Consider the following 17916-nt stretch of genomic DNA (forward strand, 5'->3'; position numbering starts at 1 on the left):
GTCGCTTTAAATGAGCTGCGTACAAATTAAAAGTGACATTTTAGGCTTCTTCTTACCGATAAGTTTCTTCAGTCAAGTCTGTTAGCGCCGAACAACGAGTCATGATTAACGTCAAACGAAAAAAAAACTCATGCTGCCTTCGCGGTAACTCGGAACTCGGAAAATCTCCCTTTTAAAGGTGTACAGAAATGGCCGTTTGTCCTGTTTGTCGCGCCGAGTTGTCACGAGCTGCAACACGAGTTTACCCGAGTGAGGAAAACGAATTTGATTGGTCGTTATCGAGCGGGCGGGATATTCAAAGCTTGGGGCGAGCCCGAGCTCCGTGTGTGTGTGCGTGTCTCAGACGTTTGAATGACGGATGACGGATCCAATATCAGTGGCTGGTGAATCGTGTACAGGCTGACGTATAATCCGTGCGCCTGCATTATCCAATGCGAAAAAAAAAATGCACACTTTCATCCCGGATTTACTCAAAAATAGAATTTTGCACAAAGTTTGGCCTACAACGTCTGAAAGATGAGTTATCACATTCATTTTATGACCCAAAGTGGGCTCAAATTCAATTTTCTTTTCTGTACACCTTTAAAAACTTACATTCACGCAGCTAAGGCATAAAAACATTACAAAGGACACAAAAATAATTTAAAAAGAGAAGCATTTTAAAATAATAAAACAGATAATTTAAAATGAAAGAGAAAAAACAACACAAATTTACTATGTTCCACAACATTAGTAGGTAGGGATATTTATATTTCAGACTCAAGGTCCAGGCAAGACTAACACAACAACTGACACACAACACATACAATAAAAGAGAATAAAGCTACAAAAAATATATAAAAATGACATAGATATCCAACATTGAAATTAGCCTACTATAAAGTTAAAAAGAGACAACTGTACCAGAGATTGATAGGCCTACCTGACGGAGCTACAGTGCAGTTGATGTGGGTCAAACTATATATGATTTTCTGAGGCATCAAGCCAACACATAACTCTATTTTTGGGGCTTTTTTGGCCTTTTAGTGGACAGGACAGTTGAGAGAGAGACAGGAAATGGGAGACAAAACTACCAACTGAGCTAAACACCACCCTGTAACTCCATACATAAGGTTCCTGAGTAGCCTACAGTGTTAAAGGACAATTCCGGGCAAATTCAACTCGGGGGTGTATTTTCCTAACATTTTAGGTCTAAAAGAAGGAATCTGAAGATTTTCAGTTAAATTGCTCCTGTTTTGCGGATTGAATTTCCGCTGCTTAGGCTGTTTACATCCCTCAAAACCGCAACATGGTGTTGACATATGCATTTACAAACATTTCGCTCACACTCAGCCATCAAGGTATTTCAAGTAAAATTCTTAAGGCATCATTAATGATTATAAGCAACCTGTAGTTTTTTCGGGTCCATGCCTATGTTCCCACAGCCTTATGTTCCCACAGTCCTATGTTCCCACAATTCTAAGATTTTTCTCAAAATTAGGCCCTATGTTCCCACTGGACTCTCTCTACCTATCTGGACTCTATCTATCTGGCCTGTCTAGCCTCTACCGGGTCTTTTTTACTAAACTTAACCAACTCTTTTCTTCATTGCCTAAACACCAAAGGTCTGTGGGAACATAGGGCCTAATTTTCAGTGACAACAAAAGTTAGAAATGTGGGAACATAAGGCTGTGGGAACATAGGAATGACCCCATTTTTTCATGCTTGCTTTCTTATAGTTGACCCACAGGTAGGCCTATGCGGTGTACAGAGGTGTATAGTCCACTTTCTTTGAAGAGAGATATTTTGAATTCATCTGTACACGAATGAAACCTGCAAGCAAGAGTATTTGCCTGCGCATACAGTTTTCAGCACTGCCTATAAATATCGCCATCATCTGTCATGTCCTCTGTAAGGAAATATTGTATATTTCATAACGTTTTAATACGAATAGGGAGACTATGTGCCTATTTTACTCTAAAAATTAGCAATTTTATACATTTGCGTTTGCACATGCACTTCCATATTCAAATGGCAGCTGCAATGAGTTGCAACCGCAGCCATGACAAAACATAGTGTTACGGTCACTTTCGTAGGTTTGAGAAGAAGGGGGGGGGCTGCCATATTGTGTAATGTTTTGATTGGTTGCCTGGCTACCTGTCCGCTTAAGTCTGACGTGAGCGGAAGGAGCAAGGGATGCTGGGAAGACGCCGAAGGGAGAGCCGCGTGGAGACGAGGCTGCAGCCCCGCTGAGTAGTCAAGGGAACTTGACGATGAGAAAGGACACGTTTCACCTCAAGATTGAATTATTCTTTAGTTATTGTCTCGTCTAAACACAAATGAACTGACAAAGCCACGACCGCGTGACGACGGACGGAGGTCGACGCACGCAGGACGCCGAGCTGGTGCCGGTCCGGTGCCATTGCAGCAGGACGCCGGTCGGCTAAGAGGGATTCGCCGGCCAAGCTACAGGTGATGACCGTGAAGCAACCGGTGAGTCAAACATTGGGCGATAAGGGGCAGCGGATTCCCACCAGACTCCAGGGTCTTAGTAATAGAAATATGTGCACCTGTGTCCGCCCTGAAGCCAAGACTTGTTAGAGCCTTAATTGTGAAATTTAACTTGCCAGGGTGGCGCGTGATCGCGACAATAGCTAGACACATGTCAGCAAAACAGTGATTCAGACTAGGTAAGTTTGGATTCATTTATACAAAACGTCAGGACAGTATAAAAACAGCTAATGAAAAAAGCTACTTTCATACTTTCAAAACAACTTTGTCTCAGTATAAGCAGGAGCAGATGGTGAATAGTTATCTCTATTTTGTTGTCTCTATACAGTATGTCTCTCTATGTTGTCTTTTTGGTGGGCAGAGGGTCTGACTGAGCAAGACTTGCTCAGTCAGACCCTCTGTTAGATCAGAAACATGCTAGAGTGATGACACTCACACTAGTGTGAATGTCATCACTCTAGCATGTTTCTGATTGGAGAAATAACACTTGTTGCAACCGTCCGCTGTTGCGACTGTCCCCTGTCTCCCCTACAAATTACTTAATTATTTTCCCAAAGGGAAATTCATTTTTCCGTCAGCTCCTCACCATTTGCAGAAGAATCATAAAAGCCTGATGGCTAAAGGTACAAAGGATGTATTTTGGCATTTAAAATTGCATTTAAATCAATGTTTTAACATTGACAGTGTGGTTCTGCACAGGTGCAGATTGTTGTGTGATGCTAACTGATTCTCGGAGAAGTCGGGGTAGATTTTTTTCCTGCACTTTTTCAAGTGATACTTGGCATCCTTTAATCAATACAATATTGGTACAATACCTAATGCCACACAAATTATTGCAATACCGATACTGCTGTATCGATTCCCACACACAATACACTATACACACATATATAAACTTAGGGTGCAAATGTGGCATAATCCATGTCCTACTACTGTTCCACTGCACCAACAAAAACAAGAAAGAAGACTGCTAACACTTTAATAAACTCTCCAATAACTGTTTCATATTTAAAGCAGATATCAGCTTCACGGCCGTTTCGGCTAATGCTGCGTTCAAGGCAGGCTTTTGAAACCGTAAGTTACAGCTTCAAGTCACAACTACGACTTGGTAGCGTTCCAGGTAACCCGTAGCTCGTGTTTTTACCATCCTGTTGTCTGTGAAAGTTCCCTATAACGGCCACTCGTTACTTCCGACCCGTGAACTCGTACCAGATCGAACTGGTATGACTTCACAGGAAGGAAAAACACAAAGTACGAGTTTCTTTGAACGCACCATGAGTTAGCAGCCCCCGCCCTTGTCAGGCATCAATTGGTCCTCGTGCTACGTCACCACATTCACGCGCATCCCTTGGCTGCACACACAGCCCTTCATGCCGTTCTCTCTCCTCATTGGATAACACTTGTATCCCACAAGGAAAATTTTCTCCTCGGGTTACAGCAGAGCAGAGTGACGGAGAGACTCGTGTTTAGGCTGAAATACTTCATGTAAGTGATTGCTGACGGAAAATAGGACTATTTAGGACTTATATTAACAAAAACATTCCACTGATATCTGCTTTAAATTTCCATTATCACTTGTTTGGCTCTAGTATCAGAGGATTACCACTTATATCTTGACTGTCATTCAACCAGTAACCTTAATTTGATTTGACAGCTTTAATGTTACAGTATGTTGTCTATATCTTCATTATGGGGAAACCTCTGGTAACTTAACTAAACTTGCTTTTTTTTAATTGATAGGCAACATTTTTGTGAATTTCACATTGTGACCTTTGACCTTTGACCACCAAAGTCTAATAAGTTTGTTATTGAGTCCAATTTACATTTGTGCACAATTTGAAGATACTGTATTTTCTTCACAAGGCTAAAATCCTGTTTTCTGTGAGGTCGCAGTGGCAGTGACACTGACCTTTGAACTTTGACCTTCAAGCACCAAAATCTGATCAGTTCATCAAGTGTCAAATTTAAAGGCACAGTGTTGCTGAGATGTCATGTCCACGATGAGAATGGGATGTACAGACACTCATAAAACAATACGCTTCCAGCTGTGACTGTCGCGGACATGGAGGCATAAAAACAAAAAGAAACGAGGCAGCTTGAACTCTTACCTCTGTGACCTCTTTCCTCAAGTTGACGATGCGGAACCAGTGGCCGAGGCGGGGGAAGTCCTCCAGCTCAGTGCTGCGCTCCTCTAAGGCCACTTTGCACTTACAGGACAACTGGCGGCTGAAGTACTTCACCAACTTCCCCTGGGAGGAGAGGGACAAACACAGGCTTCGTTAATACTCATCAAACTTCTGTATTTTAACTCTGTCTCAAGTCCATATTATCTATATTCATAACTGAAAACAAAAATAAATGATTTTGGTGGGGGGGTTGTTGTTTTTTCCACTTAATTTCTTTGTTTTACCACTGCTTTTTTGAATTATTAATCTGTTTTGGGGTTGTTTTTCGTTTTTTTGTTTGTTTTTTGTGTTTGCAACACAGGAAAAGTAATTTTCTTCACTAAAGAAAGCTTTAAAGCAGGAGGGTCAAACTTATTTTAGTTCAGGGGCCACATAGAGCGCAGTTTGATTTCAAGTGGGCCGGACCAGTGAAATTATAGCATAATAACCTATAAATAAGGAGAACTCTAAATATTCCCTTTGTTTTACTCCTTTTACAAAACATGTTATGAGCAACCTGAAAATTCTTGAGGAAAAATAGCCTATAACAATGTTATCCTCTTCTGCCTCTACATTTCACTAAAAAAACTCAACATAAACATTTTCCACAAACCCAAAGTCCCCAAAAATCCTGACAGACATGAACACAATCAGCAGCTTCACAGTCAGAGACGACGTCGGCTTCACTGTGTACTGCAAAGTCACTGAAGTCCCTGCACGGCCTCAAAAACCAATGCATGGGAAATAAATGCAACGCTCCTTTTTCCCTTTAACCACCACGACAACCAGGATCACTTAGGGCCTGTTTACCCCGGTGGAGCTGCTCAGCGGTTGGTGGCTGGTGGCTGAAAGCTGCGGCTGCAGTGAACAGCTCCTCCAGAGGGAAACAGGGTGGAGTCAGACATCTAGGCTCATGGAGAAGTGGATCCACACTGACCTGCAGTAATCGTCTTAACTTTGTACATGTTATGATGCAACACTGATGCAACATACATACTGTACACAAACACAGACTACCTGTAATCTAGTGACTATACTACTTGCAATTTTGATTTCAGAGTCCCATGTGGACAAAAACCTGGAAAAAAGGTAAATTTCCAATAAAGGATGACATTTAGTCCTCTTGGTATTGTTCTCTCTTTTCTTTTTGAATGTTTGTCTGAGCTGATTGGATTTGGCTCCAACTTTTTTTGCAGTCATTTTATCCAGGTTTTTCAATCCCCCTCCCAAAAAAGAGATTTTGAGACTGATTAAATTATTCATTGATACCTGCATGGGCAAAGTGTTTCGGATGTGGAGAGTCCACAGACTGAAGATAGGTAACCAGGGCGAGACCCCAGAGCTGACAACAACTACTGTCACATCTGACATACAGTACATATTTATATTTACAAAACTCTAAATCAAATTCAAGGTAAATATTACCAAGAGTATCATACTTTGTTTTACAAAAAAAGTACTACTAAACTACTTAAAAAAAAGTGTATAGTTATAGGTTTTTTTATTTTTTATTATAACGACAAGTCAAGATACAATTTTATGCATCATACTATGCCATGAAAGGTAAACTTTGTCATCCATTTATCTAATAAGGTAGTAACAACAAAGTCATTCAAAGTACAGTATTTTCAATATACATAATAAAAGATTGACACTTGGCATCCATGAATCAATACAATATTGCTACAATATCTAATGCCACACAAATTATTAAGCAATACCAATACTGCTGTATCGATTCCCACCCACAATACACTACACAGATATATAGACTTAGGGTGCAAATGTGGCATAATCCATATCCCACAGCTGTTCCACTGCACCAACAAAAACAAGAAAGAAGATTGCCAACACTTTAATAAACTCTGCACAGACTGTTTTGTATTTAAATTTTCATTATCACTTGTTTGGCTCTATCAGAGGGTTACCACTTATATCTTGACCATCATTCAACCAGGTCTTTACTCAAACTTAAAGCAGAAGTAGGCAGAATGTTTGTGTTAATATAAGTCTTAAATAGTTATATCTTCCGACAGCAATCACTTATATAGAGTGTTTGGTCCGAAACACGGGTCTGTCAGTCACTCTGCTCTGCTCTGCTCTGAGCCGAGGAGAAAACTTTCCTTGTATCCTACAACCTTTATCCAATGAGGACAGAGAACGGCATAAAGGGGTGGTCCTCTCTGTGTGTGCAGTCAAGGGATGCGCGTGAATGCGGTGACGTAGGGACGAGGACGGGGACTGCTAACTCCATCTGCTGACAGGAAGTTAGCCAAAACGACCGGATCGCTTACTTCTGCTTTAATTTGATTTGACAGCTTTAATGTTGCAGTATGTTCTCTACATCTTCTTTATGGGGAAACTTCTGGTAACTTAACTAAACTTTTGTGAATTTCAAGAATTGATTCTTGTTTTTTTTAATTGATAGGCAACATTTTGGGGAATTTCACATTTACATTCTCACTAAAAAAATAACCTGATTGTCTTAATGAGAAGATTATTCATGTTACCTACATAACCCTATTAGCACTGTTCAGGTTACTCAGCCTCCAGTTCTGCTGATGCTGTGTAAACATTTTTGCCATTTACCTCACATGTTCAGGTCGTGTTTGACCCACAAATGGTCAGAGATGTGCTTCTTTCACATCCCACATGTATTTTTTGAAATACATTAGAAATTGTCTTTTTTTTCTGGCCTTTGTATGGCAAATAGTAATATCCTTGTTATGAAAGAACTCCCATTTAAGACATCACTATTTATTTGGTATTAAAAATGTATTTCCGAGTAAAGTGCTGTCTCTCGCTGAGCACAAGGATGAGAGTGCGCTGACCTCCCAGTGAACCTGTGCTCAAAGAGAGAAAGGGAAAAGGGAAAAAAATAATAATAAAATAAAATAAAAAATAAAAAAAACTGGAAGCTGGGCAAGAGTTTACTCACAATCCACATCATCAGCCAGTTTACTCTATGACAGCAACATGGACAGTCTGTCTGACCGTTAATTACAGTAAGACACTTGAGGTGTCACCTTAAAGGAGGCAAAAAATTATTATGATCATTCTGTAAGATTTAAAATAGATGATTGTCATGAACCTGTCTCCAAGAAGCATAGATCAAAACAGCTGAATTTGTCCCATAACACAACAGAGCAACAATAATCACTCAATTTTACACATAACAGAATATAAACAAGTCATTGTGGGTCTTATTTCATTAGTGTGTTCTGTTATGATTATTAACATTCAACATTTTGTCAGCAGATTGATGAAAATGAATACAAGTTGAATTGAATAAAATGAAATTCACAAGTAAATGAACATAACTGGATAAATCAATGTATATGGATTATACATGTTATTATTAAGTGAGAAAAGTTTATCATTTAACATTATAAGATCAAATCTGCACTGCTCTCTGCTCATCACAGGGTCCATGTTGGCAGAAGTGGCGCAAAAGGACTTCAGATTTACTGCTGTTGCAGTTTCAGATGTACAACAGCAACACACGACACTGTTCTTATCACCCACATGTATTTTTTTTTTTATGTAAACCACCAAGCATCTGAAGAGATTCAGGGAAAAAAGCCAAAAGGCATCCGGCACTGACAAAAACCACCACACGACACACACATATCCACAGAAAATCAAACAATAAAAATGATAAAAAAAATATTGTATTTGATGAACCATAGATGGAAAAGTCAATACTTCAATACAATACCAACCGATATTATAATCTGATTTAATAATTTGCACACATGAGAAGAAACAACTGATATACTTTAAACTACTGTATCTGTTATTTCCCAGTGTGCTGCCACCATCCAGGAGAGAATAAACAATGGGAGATATTTAGTTTGATTCTGTAAGACAGGACTTAAAATATACTGGTATCTGGTATCTGAGCTGAAACAACTGGTCTGGACCGAACACAGTGCGGTAAAATAAGTTACAGGCCCACAGTGGGTGACGTGATGCTCGAAGACTTTTAAGGATGATGCATGTGCATGGCCCCGATCCAGAACATACACCTACAAAATGACTGCTAGAAATTAGACAGCGCTGCCTGCCTGCAGGCCTTGTACATCAGCACATATACCACAGCAGAAACCAGTGGAGGAGGGACGAGCAAGTCACCTCTGAATACAGAAAAACCCCACAGCGGCTGCCCACGGCTCGCTGACACTCTGCCCAATGAGGCGACTATACTCAGTCCACACCTACAGAGAAACACACATTCACCGAGGCTAAATGTGTTACAGTAATATAACTCTCATAATACCTCGACTTAAAATATACACCCTTACCACTTGTATTTGTTTATGCTATGAAGGAATAAATGCAACAGCAGCATGAAACAGCGCGTGTTAAGTAGCTGTTTTATTTAGTGTAAATGAGCTAGATCATCAATACTGCTATGTATCTTTCTTTTTACAGTAGTATCTGTGGAGTGATCCCCATATTTCTGTTTAGCCGTGGCCATAGTGGCACGGCTCCAGGGATGGCAGCGTTCAGTCTGTCAAGCTGTCCGTCAGCCAACCCAACACTTTGATCTCAATAAAAAATTTTGGACAGATTTCAAGAAATTTGGTTCAGACATTCATGTCGCCCGCAGGATGAATTGCGACCGCTTTGATGATCGTCTGATCCGACCAAACACTCTGGTTTGTGACCAAACACCTGCAAAACGAACGACACTCCTCCCAGCAGCATGCAGCCTCAGCTCAGCTGTAGTCTGCTTTTAATCCTAATTAGCCACAGTTTGCATTCAAACCAGATAGATAGATAGATAGATAGATAGATAGATAGATAGATAGATAGATAGATAGATAGATAGATAGATAGATAGATAGATAGATAGATAGATAGATAGATAGATAGATAGAGACTTTATAATATGTCTAGATATCTAAAGGGAATCCGTATAAAAGGAAATAAAGGAATAATGGGAAGGATGGATGGATACGAGATGTGAATCACTGTCTATGTATCCTAAGTCTATTTCTAACTGTTGTTTTTGTTTTAGCTTTAGCATTTAGCATTTAGTTTGACACAACTTGTAAAAAAAAATAAAGACTTCAGGTGTGAGTGGGTGAAACAGTCACTTTCAATAGAGTTGGACAGTTGATTATATTCTGTGTAGATTTGAATGGGACGTCTCCTCTATGTAATTAGGCTGAATTCAATTAGCCTACACATGCAGAGCAGCATAACAGGTAAAACTCAGCTGTACACACAATGAAATTCATTGCTGGGGGGGGGGAAGAGAGGTTTTGTTTACTCTGAGCGCTCAAGAAGCCTCTGTCTCAGTGTGTGTGAGGACAATGTGGCCTCCAGGTGATGCGAGTTCAATGCCCCTGATCTAACATGTAAAACCAGCCACCATGTGGCATCGCCACCCGAAAGCTGCAGTCAGAGCAGATTTGGCAAGACAAACTTTACTCCCTTGCTGTGGCGAAAAAACCAGAAGGGACTGAACATACTGTACTGTGGGCAGGTGCACAAGCATAAGCTGCTCGGGCTAGCTGGCTAACAATAGCATGGCCGGAGCTGAAAATTAGCCCTGTTTCTTTTTTACACTTTATTATTTAAACCTTCTGTCTCTGGCCTTGCACGGACTGCTCCATCCCTCTGATAATCCTGTTTGTACAGTAGTTAATATTTTCACTTCACAAGTATTGGTGAATATCTAAAACATTGGATTTAGAGAATAGTTTGGTAACCCTTTAATTTACAGGCCGTTAATTACGTGATAATGTCAAGAAATAGGCAAGAAATAACAATTAATTGCATCATAATGTCTAGAATTACAGTAAATTTAATAGTAATGTCGAGAAATATAGACAAGAAATAACGATTGATGGTGAAGAAATAGCCCAGAATTAACGGTCAATTGCAACAACTTGGTGGAGAAATTTTCTGGCCTTTCCGACAAAATTCAAAGCATGAAAAGCATGTGTGTAGTCTAACCTTTTGTCTTTATGAAAAACATGACATTACAGTGAAATTGACCGTTATTTCTAGGCTATTTCTTGACATTATCACATAATTAACAGCCTGTAAATTAAAGGGTCACATATAGTTTCAGTCCAGTTAGTGAAATAAATGAAAAATAAACAGCTTCAACTATATTAAAGGAAGAAAAAAGCTCAAGAGAGGGAATTTGAATTTGAAAGTGGCTGATTGGGATTGAAATCTCGCAATGGACAGTCTTTGAAAATCTGTAAAGTGCAAAAATTAAAGAATAAAAGCAATATGCTGAATTTTTTCTGGTTTATGATGAGTCCTATCAGCAGATGGAGTTTTCTGAATCAAGAACATAACTTGAGTAAAGGTTGGTGCAAATTAAGTTTAACGTTTTAACTTTTCAGCTACTGCTAGTTCTTCAGCTGTAGCATGTTGTCATTGTTAAAGATAGTGTAGCTACTTACAAGTGCTAGCTCTTTTATAGCTTTAAAGCACAATACAGTCTTTTATTAATATGCTATTCCGGTGACTTGGTGGGCCATTTCAATAATGTTGGAGCACTTGCATTCAAAAGCATCTTCAAAACCAAACAAGACTTTTTAACCCTCAGCTAGAGAATATCTCAAAACAAAAATACAAGTCCAGTTGCCTTTGATTCAATTTGTTGCCCAGAGATAATGATGACCTGGATGAACGAGAATATCCATAGACTCAAAACAAAAATACAGAAACTAAATCACAGCATTTTAAAGCATCTATAAAACATATCCTTTGTAGCAATTAACATTATAAGATTGTAAAAGCAATGCAATGATGTGAAAAGGGGGATGTGATTGTATGAATCTAGAGAGAAATACCACTCTCACTCTTCTGAGGACTAGCAAAAGTTTGCATCCCTGTACAAAATGAGGAAGCCATGCAGCTGGACTGAACCAATACATGTGGTCATCATGTAGGACTGATAATAAATTCTTACTATTAGTGTGAGCTATTTACCTCAAGCACAATGTCCTCATCTCTGTTATACTCTATGTAACATAACGGGATCACACGTCATGCTCTGTCATGTGTCTCTCTATGAAAGCCTCAAAACAACACAAATTATAAAAAACATCATTCATCATGTGCGTTGATCATTTCAGTGCGTATCCAAGGGATACCGCCGACAATGCATAATCATATTAATGGAAAACCAGTATTAGCACTTCATCCAGGTAATGATATAGGCTGCTATTCTTGGTAGAGCTTTTGGCTAAAGCAAGGTCAGTACTCCAACGCCTCACACAGATTGTGTCTGAGGCTCAATCTGGGTCCTTTAGGTTAATAATAGAGACGAGGGAGATGGGGAGGTGGGGAGCGGGACAAAACAAGAGATGTCGTAGAGGAATCTCCTATACACACACACACAGCACTCAATAATGATCGGGACAGGTTAATGAGGAAGGCTTTGCGTGTGTCTGACGTCATTGTGATCCTGATCAAAACCCCCGGTGGACAACTCATTTGTGGTTGAGGCAATAAGAGGACTTGTCATCCTGAAAGGCTCTGTAACTCTGAGGATTTGAGGAAGATTAGACAGTTCTCAGGAGTAATTCCTGTTGTTGCACTTGCGAATTAACAGTCAAGTGTGTTTTTTTCATTTCTAAAACACGTGTTTGTTTCTTTCTGGTGAGCATCTCTTTCACATCTAATTCCTATACCAAGAAGCATCTCACAAAACATCCAGACCAACTCTTTGCAGTAGCACACAGGTCACATTTGTATTTTGGTTCCTAGATATTGATAAAAAATGTTTTACAAGGGGATCATCGTTGCCTAAATTTAACAACAGAAGTACAGCAGCCCACAACAGTACATGCCTATACCAAAATATCTCACTCTGACCTGAATTCATGTTGGTGTTTCTATCACTTTGTCTGGTGGGGATAGTGTGATAAAAATGTGGCTAATTACTGTATTTTTAAGCACTGTGAATGTCCTAGTAGCACATAAAACAACTTGTATATTTGTTTCTGGTTTTCACACAAGTTTATTTTCAAAAGTGCTGCAGCGTGGCCAATAAGTCAGTATTAATATAGAGATAGAGATATAAATCTGTGGTTGTAGTTTCTTCTATAAAGAGAGAGTGAAAAACCACTGATGAAACATAATTTGTGACATAGCTAGATATGTAAAATTTGACACACAATTTAGACTTTAACTGCGTTACATTCAATTATATCATTGTCAACGTGGTTTGACATCTGTTTTCAGCATAAACAGATACACAGCACTGATAAAGCATCAACAAACAGTGAATATTCACTGACTAGCTGCTATTTCAGGTAGCTATAGCTGGTGAATGTAATGGAGTCAATATGGCAGCTAGCTAGTGCATGAAATGGTTGTGAGTTTACTTTATTGTCGCAGATGGAGCTAATAAAACATCTAGTTTTATATAGTGCATTGAATGGAGCCAATAAAGCAACTAGCTATAGTAAATTAAATTGAACTCATATAGAAACTAGCTAGTGAATGGAATGACGCCAAAGAGACAAATATTTTTCAAAGGTGTTGACGATGTGACGATATGAACACCTTAGGAAAACATTTGGCTTTGAGCGAAACTCAAGTGAGTAACTTGTGTTCATCTTAATGCCAGAAATGACTTCTGTGTTTGATTTGCTTTGAGCAACAATAACTTTGACATGCGACATGCGACATGTTGAGCTCTGGAGTTATGAACAGGCTAACAATTGCGTAATGTAGACTATGTTATAAATAAATATTTGGCAGAGACATTGAGTCGTCTATTAGACACTGTTTGGATTCACTTTGATAACTTTTTGTGTTGTTGAATGTACAAGAAAAACAAAACTCACAACTGAAGCCGTGACAGTATACTGTAGGCCTATAGGCTTATGTGAGAAGTGGAGTGAAGTTAATGTTAAATGTTGCTGGAAAGCACAATACAGAGTGAAGCCAGATGTTCCACCGTTGTGGTTTAACTTATTTAAGATCCCTAATGCATTGTGTTTTCTGCATTCAATTCAACGGATCAGGTAAACACATTTATTATTTATGAGTGTTTTGGAACCTGCACTGTTTACACGCTCCTCTCTTTAGTGGGAACATTTGCTAGGCTACTTGCATTACTGCCCTCTGCGGTCGGCAGAAACCTGTTTTTTTAACCATCACCATCACCCAGGCCAGAACCGGTCCGACAGAACCAATGACACAAACAGCAACACTGTCTCAGCAAAACACTCCACACTGTACAATCATGACCAAGTCCTCTAACAGCAAACACCCAGGATGCAAATGCAAAAGTTCATATTTGTCTTAATGCCATAACTTTAATGAAACTTTTAATGAGCATCATTTAGAGTTTAAAACCATGTCCCACACAGACAGAACTCTTGTCCTCTGCATTATAGCAAAGTAAAGCTTTTTAAATGCTCCCCTGCCTCTCCAAAAAAAAAAAGTCTACAGACTATACTACCCAAGGCAAAAAGAAAAAATACAATACCCTCCTCTTATCTGACCTCCTTTAACCACTAAAAGTATTTTAACACTGTCCTGAAACCACGCAGCGCAGCACAGTTTGTGGTAGAAATTTGGTAGAAACTGCTCATATGTTCTTTTGAAAATGAAAGCATTCAAATTAAATCAATCTCAGAGATCCGTCCTGCTAATATTAGTATGTTGAAATGTAAAAAAGAAATAGCCTACCTTTGTGAAGCTTAGATGACAAATAACCTGGTATACCCACAATGCTTTGCAAGGAATCTAGGGAACATAGTGAGCATTTATCTTGACACTGTTGTAGCCTGCTCATTGCTGGCAGCACATTACTTAATATTAGTCCTCTCTCTCTCTCTCTCTACTCTTTGGATTTACATTCCTGTCCAATGTCTGTGCAACACTTTCAAACTTCACTTAAAGGCTCAGACACAAAGCGCTGAAAAATATCACTGTATATCCTATTTATATCTTTGATAACACAGCAGCGTGGGATATATTATTCTCATATTCCTGTGGGGTTGGGATTAGTGTGAAGTGCTGCTCACAAGTGAATTTTCTTTCTTTATGGTGTTGTTTATGTAATATCTCAATTATATTCCCAATGGGACTGAAAGTGTGTTGATGGTATACACAGAGATCTACTCAGTGGTGAGTTTATGGCGACCTTATCGCACTTTAATGGTATTTGTTTTAATCTCCTGAGGCATCACCATAACATTCTTACAGGCCCTTAACGCTGTGCTGTGTCTGCCATGCTCAGTTGTTGAGTTTTCACTGACCTTATCGCACTTTTATGTCTTTTTTTTTTTTTAATGCCCTGTATAAGAGCAGCCTTGCATGCCTGTCACTGGCTGTTTGACTGGTTTGAGTGGTCTCCAAACGGACAGTCTGATGATACTAGTATAGGCTATATATCTCAAACACACAACACACAACACCCGGGGATATTATGGCCATTACGTAACGCAAATTACGGAATACCCCACGGGCCAATTAAACGGATAATGATATTTGGTAACAATTTTCAGTATAATCTGCTCGCCTCCTTGCATAACGCCATGCAAGGGGCCTGGATGGATGGATGGATGGATGGATAGATAGATAGATGGATGGATGGATGGATGCGCTGCTGCTGCTGCTGCTGCTGCTGCTGCTGCTGCGAGCACCAGATGCGCAGACTGGCGTATATTGGTAGTGGATTGTAAACACGGGCTGCCTATAGGCCTCGGCTGCCTCAGATATTATTCTGATGGAGAAGAGCCACCTTCTCTCCCCGCCACCTGCAGAATGCGCAAGTCTATAACAGCCCACTGCAGCCCCGTATAGCCTCTTGATTTATTGCACTGCACAAAATGAAAAAAAAAAAAAAAACAGATAGCAGTGGGGGGATTTAGCAGAGATCTTTTGCATATTAATGCAATGAAAGCAGAAAACCAGGTTGTGGTTGAGGGGAGGGGGGGAAAAAATAAAGGCACAGTGGGTGAAAATATAAATATATATATATGCACAGTGGCCTAGAAATGCATAACAGACGGTGACAGCCCTCCGTATCGATTTAGATGGAGATGCACAGGAGAAATTGAGTGATTCAAAGGCTGAAAGGCTGCTTACCTCCAGCGTTCGTATCTCTTTTTGTGTCAAGTCGTTGGATGTGGCACATTTGGTCCGTAAACCCTCCAAACTAGAAATGCTTATGTCTATCATATTTTGCACCAACTCGCACTGCTGCAAGGCTTTCTGCAAACTAAGATGCTGCTCCTCGCTTTTTGTCATCTCCTCGTTCATAGTTTGGCGAGCAGTGGTCGTTGTTTTCCCCTCCTTTTTGCACTTCAAGAAAAATAAAAAATAAAATAAAAAATAAAAAAAAAACGGAAGAAGAAGGTAGAAAAAAAAGAGAGAGCGAAACAGAAGTGGTTGTCAATTCAGAGGAGAAACGTGGTAGGAGAAGCCCACGGAGCGGAGCAACCTGCAAAACGCCATGAAAAGAAAGAAAAGATGTTGTAGGTTTAGAGACGGGCTTTGAGCCGTGAGAGAGTCGACTCCATTGCAACAACAGTCCTCGTTAGTTCCTGCTGTTTCATCAAGGTGTCTCTCTCTCTCTCTCCGCTTCTAGGGGCTAAATCAAACACGAGATGATGAAGAAGAAGATACCGAGCGGGACTCTCTCTACACGGTTTGCCAAAACATCCATTGGTGGTGGGGTTGTCCCTCTTTGCGTTTCAAATGGATGTTAAAAGAAAAGAGGAGGCAACAAAAAAAAGAAAAAAGAAAAAGGAAAAAGCAGTTCAGCGCATCATAAGCGGACGGATCAGAGAGAGAGGGGAGAAGCCTGGTGGTGGTGAAGGTGGTGGTGGTGGTTGGTGGTGGTGGTGTATTTTTTTTTTTTTTTTTTTTAAAGGTGCTGATGTGTGGCTCGGATGCAGGTACTCCCTGTCTCCCGTGGTAGCAGCAGCTGCATCCCGGTTCGCTCCCACCACACCGACATGTTTCCTGTCAATCAAACCCACAGCAACAGCAACAGCATCGCATCGCCCTGGCACCGCTGCTGCTGCGATCGAGGAGCCCTGTTCTCGCGAGATCTGCGGCCTCAAAAAAAAAAAAAAAAAAGTGCACAAGTGGTGGTGGTGGTTTTTTCGTCCAGCAGTTTCCTCCAGGCCTGGATGAGGGAATAATAATAATAAAAGAAACAACACTTTTCATGTGTTTAGGGGGAAGATGGGTGTGTAGGCTATGTTTGTGTGATTTCTTCACACACCTACAGTATTTATGGCCACATGCACCTGCAGCCCGTGCAGTCCCATTGCACTCAGTCTTACACAAACATAGGCTACATGTTAAAATTGCATGCAAACTTTAAAACACTGTAAGAAAAATTATATTAAAGAAGCAACTAGTACTTTTCATGTGTTTGGGGAAAAGATGCGTGCGTGATTTCTACAGAAACACCTGCATATGGCCACTAGGCCTACACATGCACCTGCACCTGCAACCCACACTGCAAAAGCCCACTTTACCCATTACACTCAGTCTTACACAAACATGCTATGTTAAAATGTCATGCAAATGTTATGTTCACTTGAAATAAACACTGTAGGATAATGATATTATAGAAACAGAATCCATTACACTTAGATTTATAGAACTAATAAAGGCTAAGGCCAAGTGACTCAGGTTGTTAATGAGGCTACTATTATATCTAGGCCTATTATATAGTTCAATCAATAGATGATTCAGTTCATATGAAAATCTGTCAGTTTTTAGTGCAATAAAATGATATATTTGTGTTCATTTTACATAACAAAAGGCACAAGATTACAATGTTGGTCTTTTTTTATTATCTCAATCTGAGGGACTAAATCTGAGTCTAAATGATCCACCACTCCACAGCAGAAAACTTGCAGCATGGGCATCAACAACCAGCAATAATGATGAATAATGGGACATGACAAAACCCTCCATACTGTACATATATGAACTGAAATTAGCCCAAACTATCTTAAACATGTACGTTGTTGCAAGAAATTCAAGGTGGAGCATAAAGTTTTGTTACTTGATGTGCATGGAAGTTAAGTGTAATGCACATGATGCTATTTTCAACTCTGTCAGGCACAACAGTGGTTTGACCCATGGGGCTAAAGGCTGACTCCTCTTTACAGACAGTTACCCAATGGGTGGGCTCCAAATATAGACCGTGCAGTTTCTCTGAAAAAAATATGCAGATACATCCACTCAAGTGTAGTTGATATTTGTCTTTGCAGGACTGTTTTGAGTGGTATAACTCATACAATGGAGA

At 39.8% G+C, this 17916-nt stretch overlaps 1 protein-coding gene across 2 annotated transcripts in view; it reads right to left on the bottom strand.

Annotated features, from left to right (window-relative positions):
• The window catches only part of ksr2 (kinase suppressor of ras 2), a gene marked incomplete at both ends in the record, with an annotated part of 113423 nt that extends 97515 nt beyond the window's left edge, over positions 1-15908 (bottom strand). For both annotated transcript variants that reach the window (XM_083979162.1, XM_083979161.1), the window contains 2 exons: positions 4599-4739; positions 15735-15908. In XM_083979162.1, the coding sequence (XP_083835288.1) occupies positions 4599-4739; positions 15735-15908 (315 nt within the window). The remainder of the gene's footprint in view (positions 1-4598; positions 4740-15734) is intronic.
• Positions 15909-17916: the final 2008 nt, after the last annotated feature.

The sequence above is a fragment of the Trachurus trachurus genome (assembly GCF_905171665.1).
Source record: "Trachurus trachurus genome assembly, chromosome: 9".
NCBI classification, from domain to species: domain Eukaryota; kingdom Metazoa; phylum Chordata; class Actinopteri; order Carangiformes; family Carangidae; genus Trachurus; species Trachurus trachurus.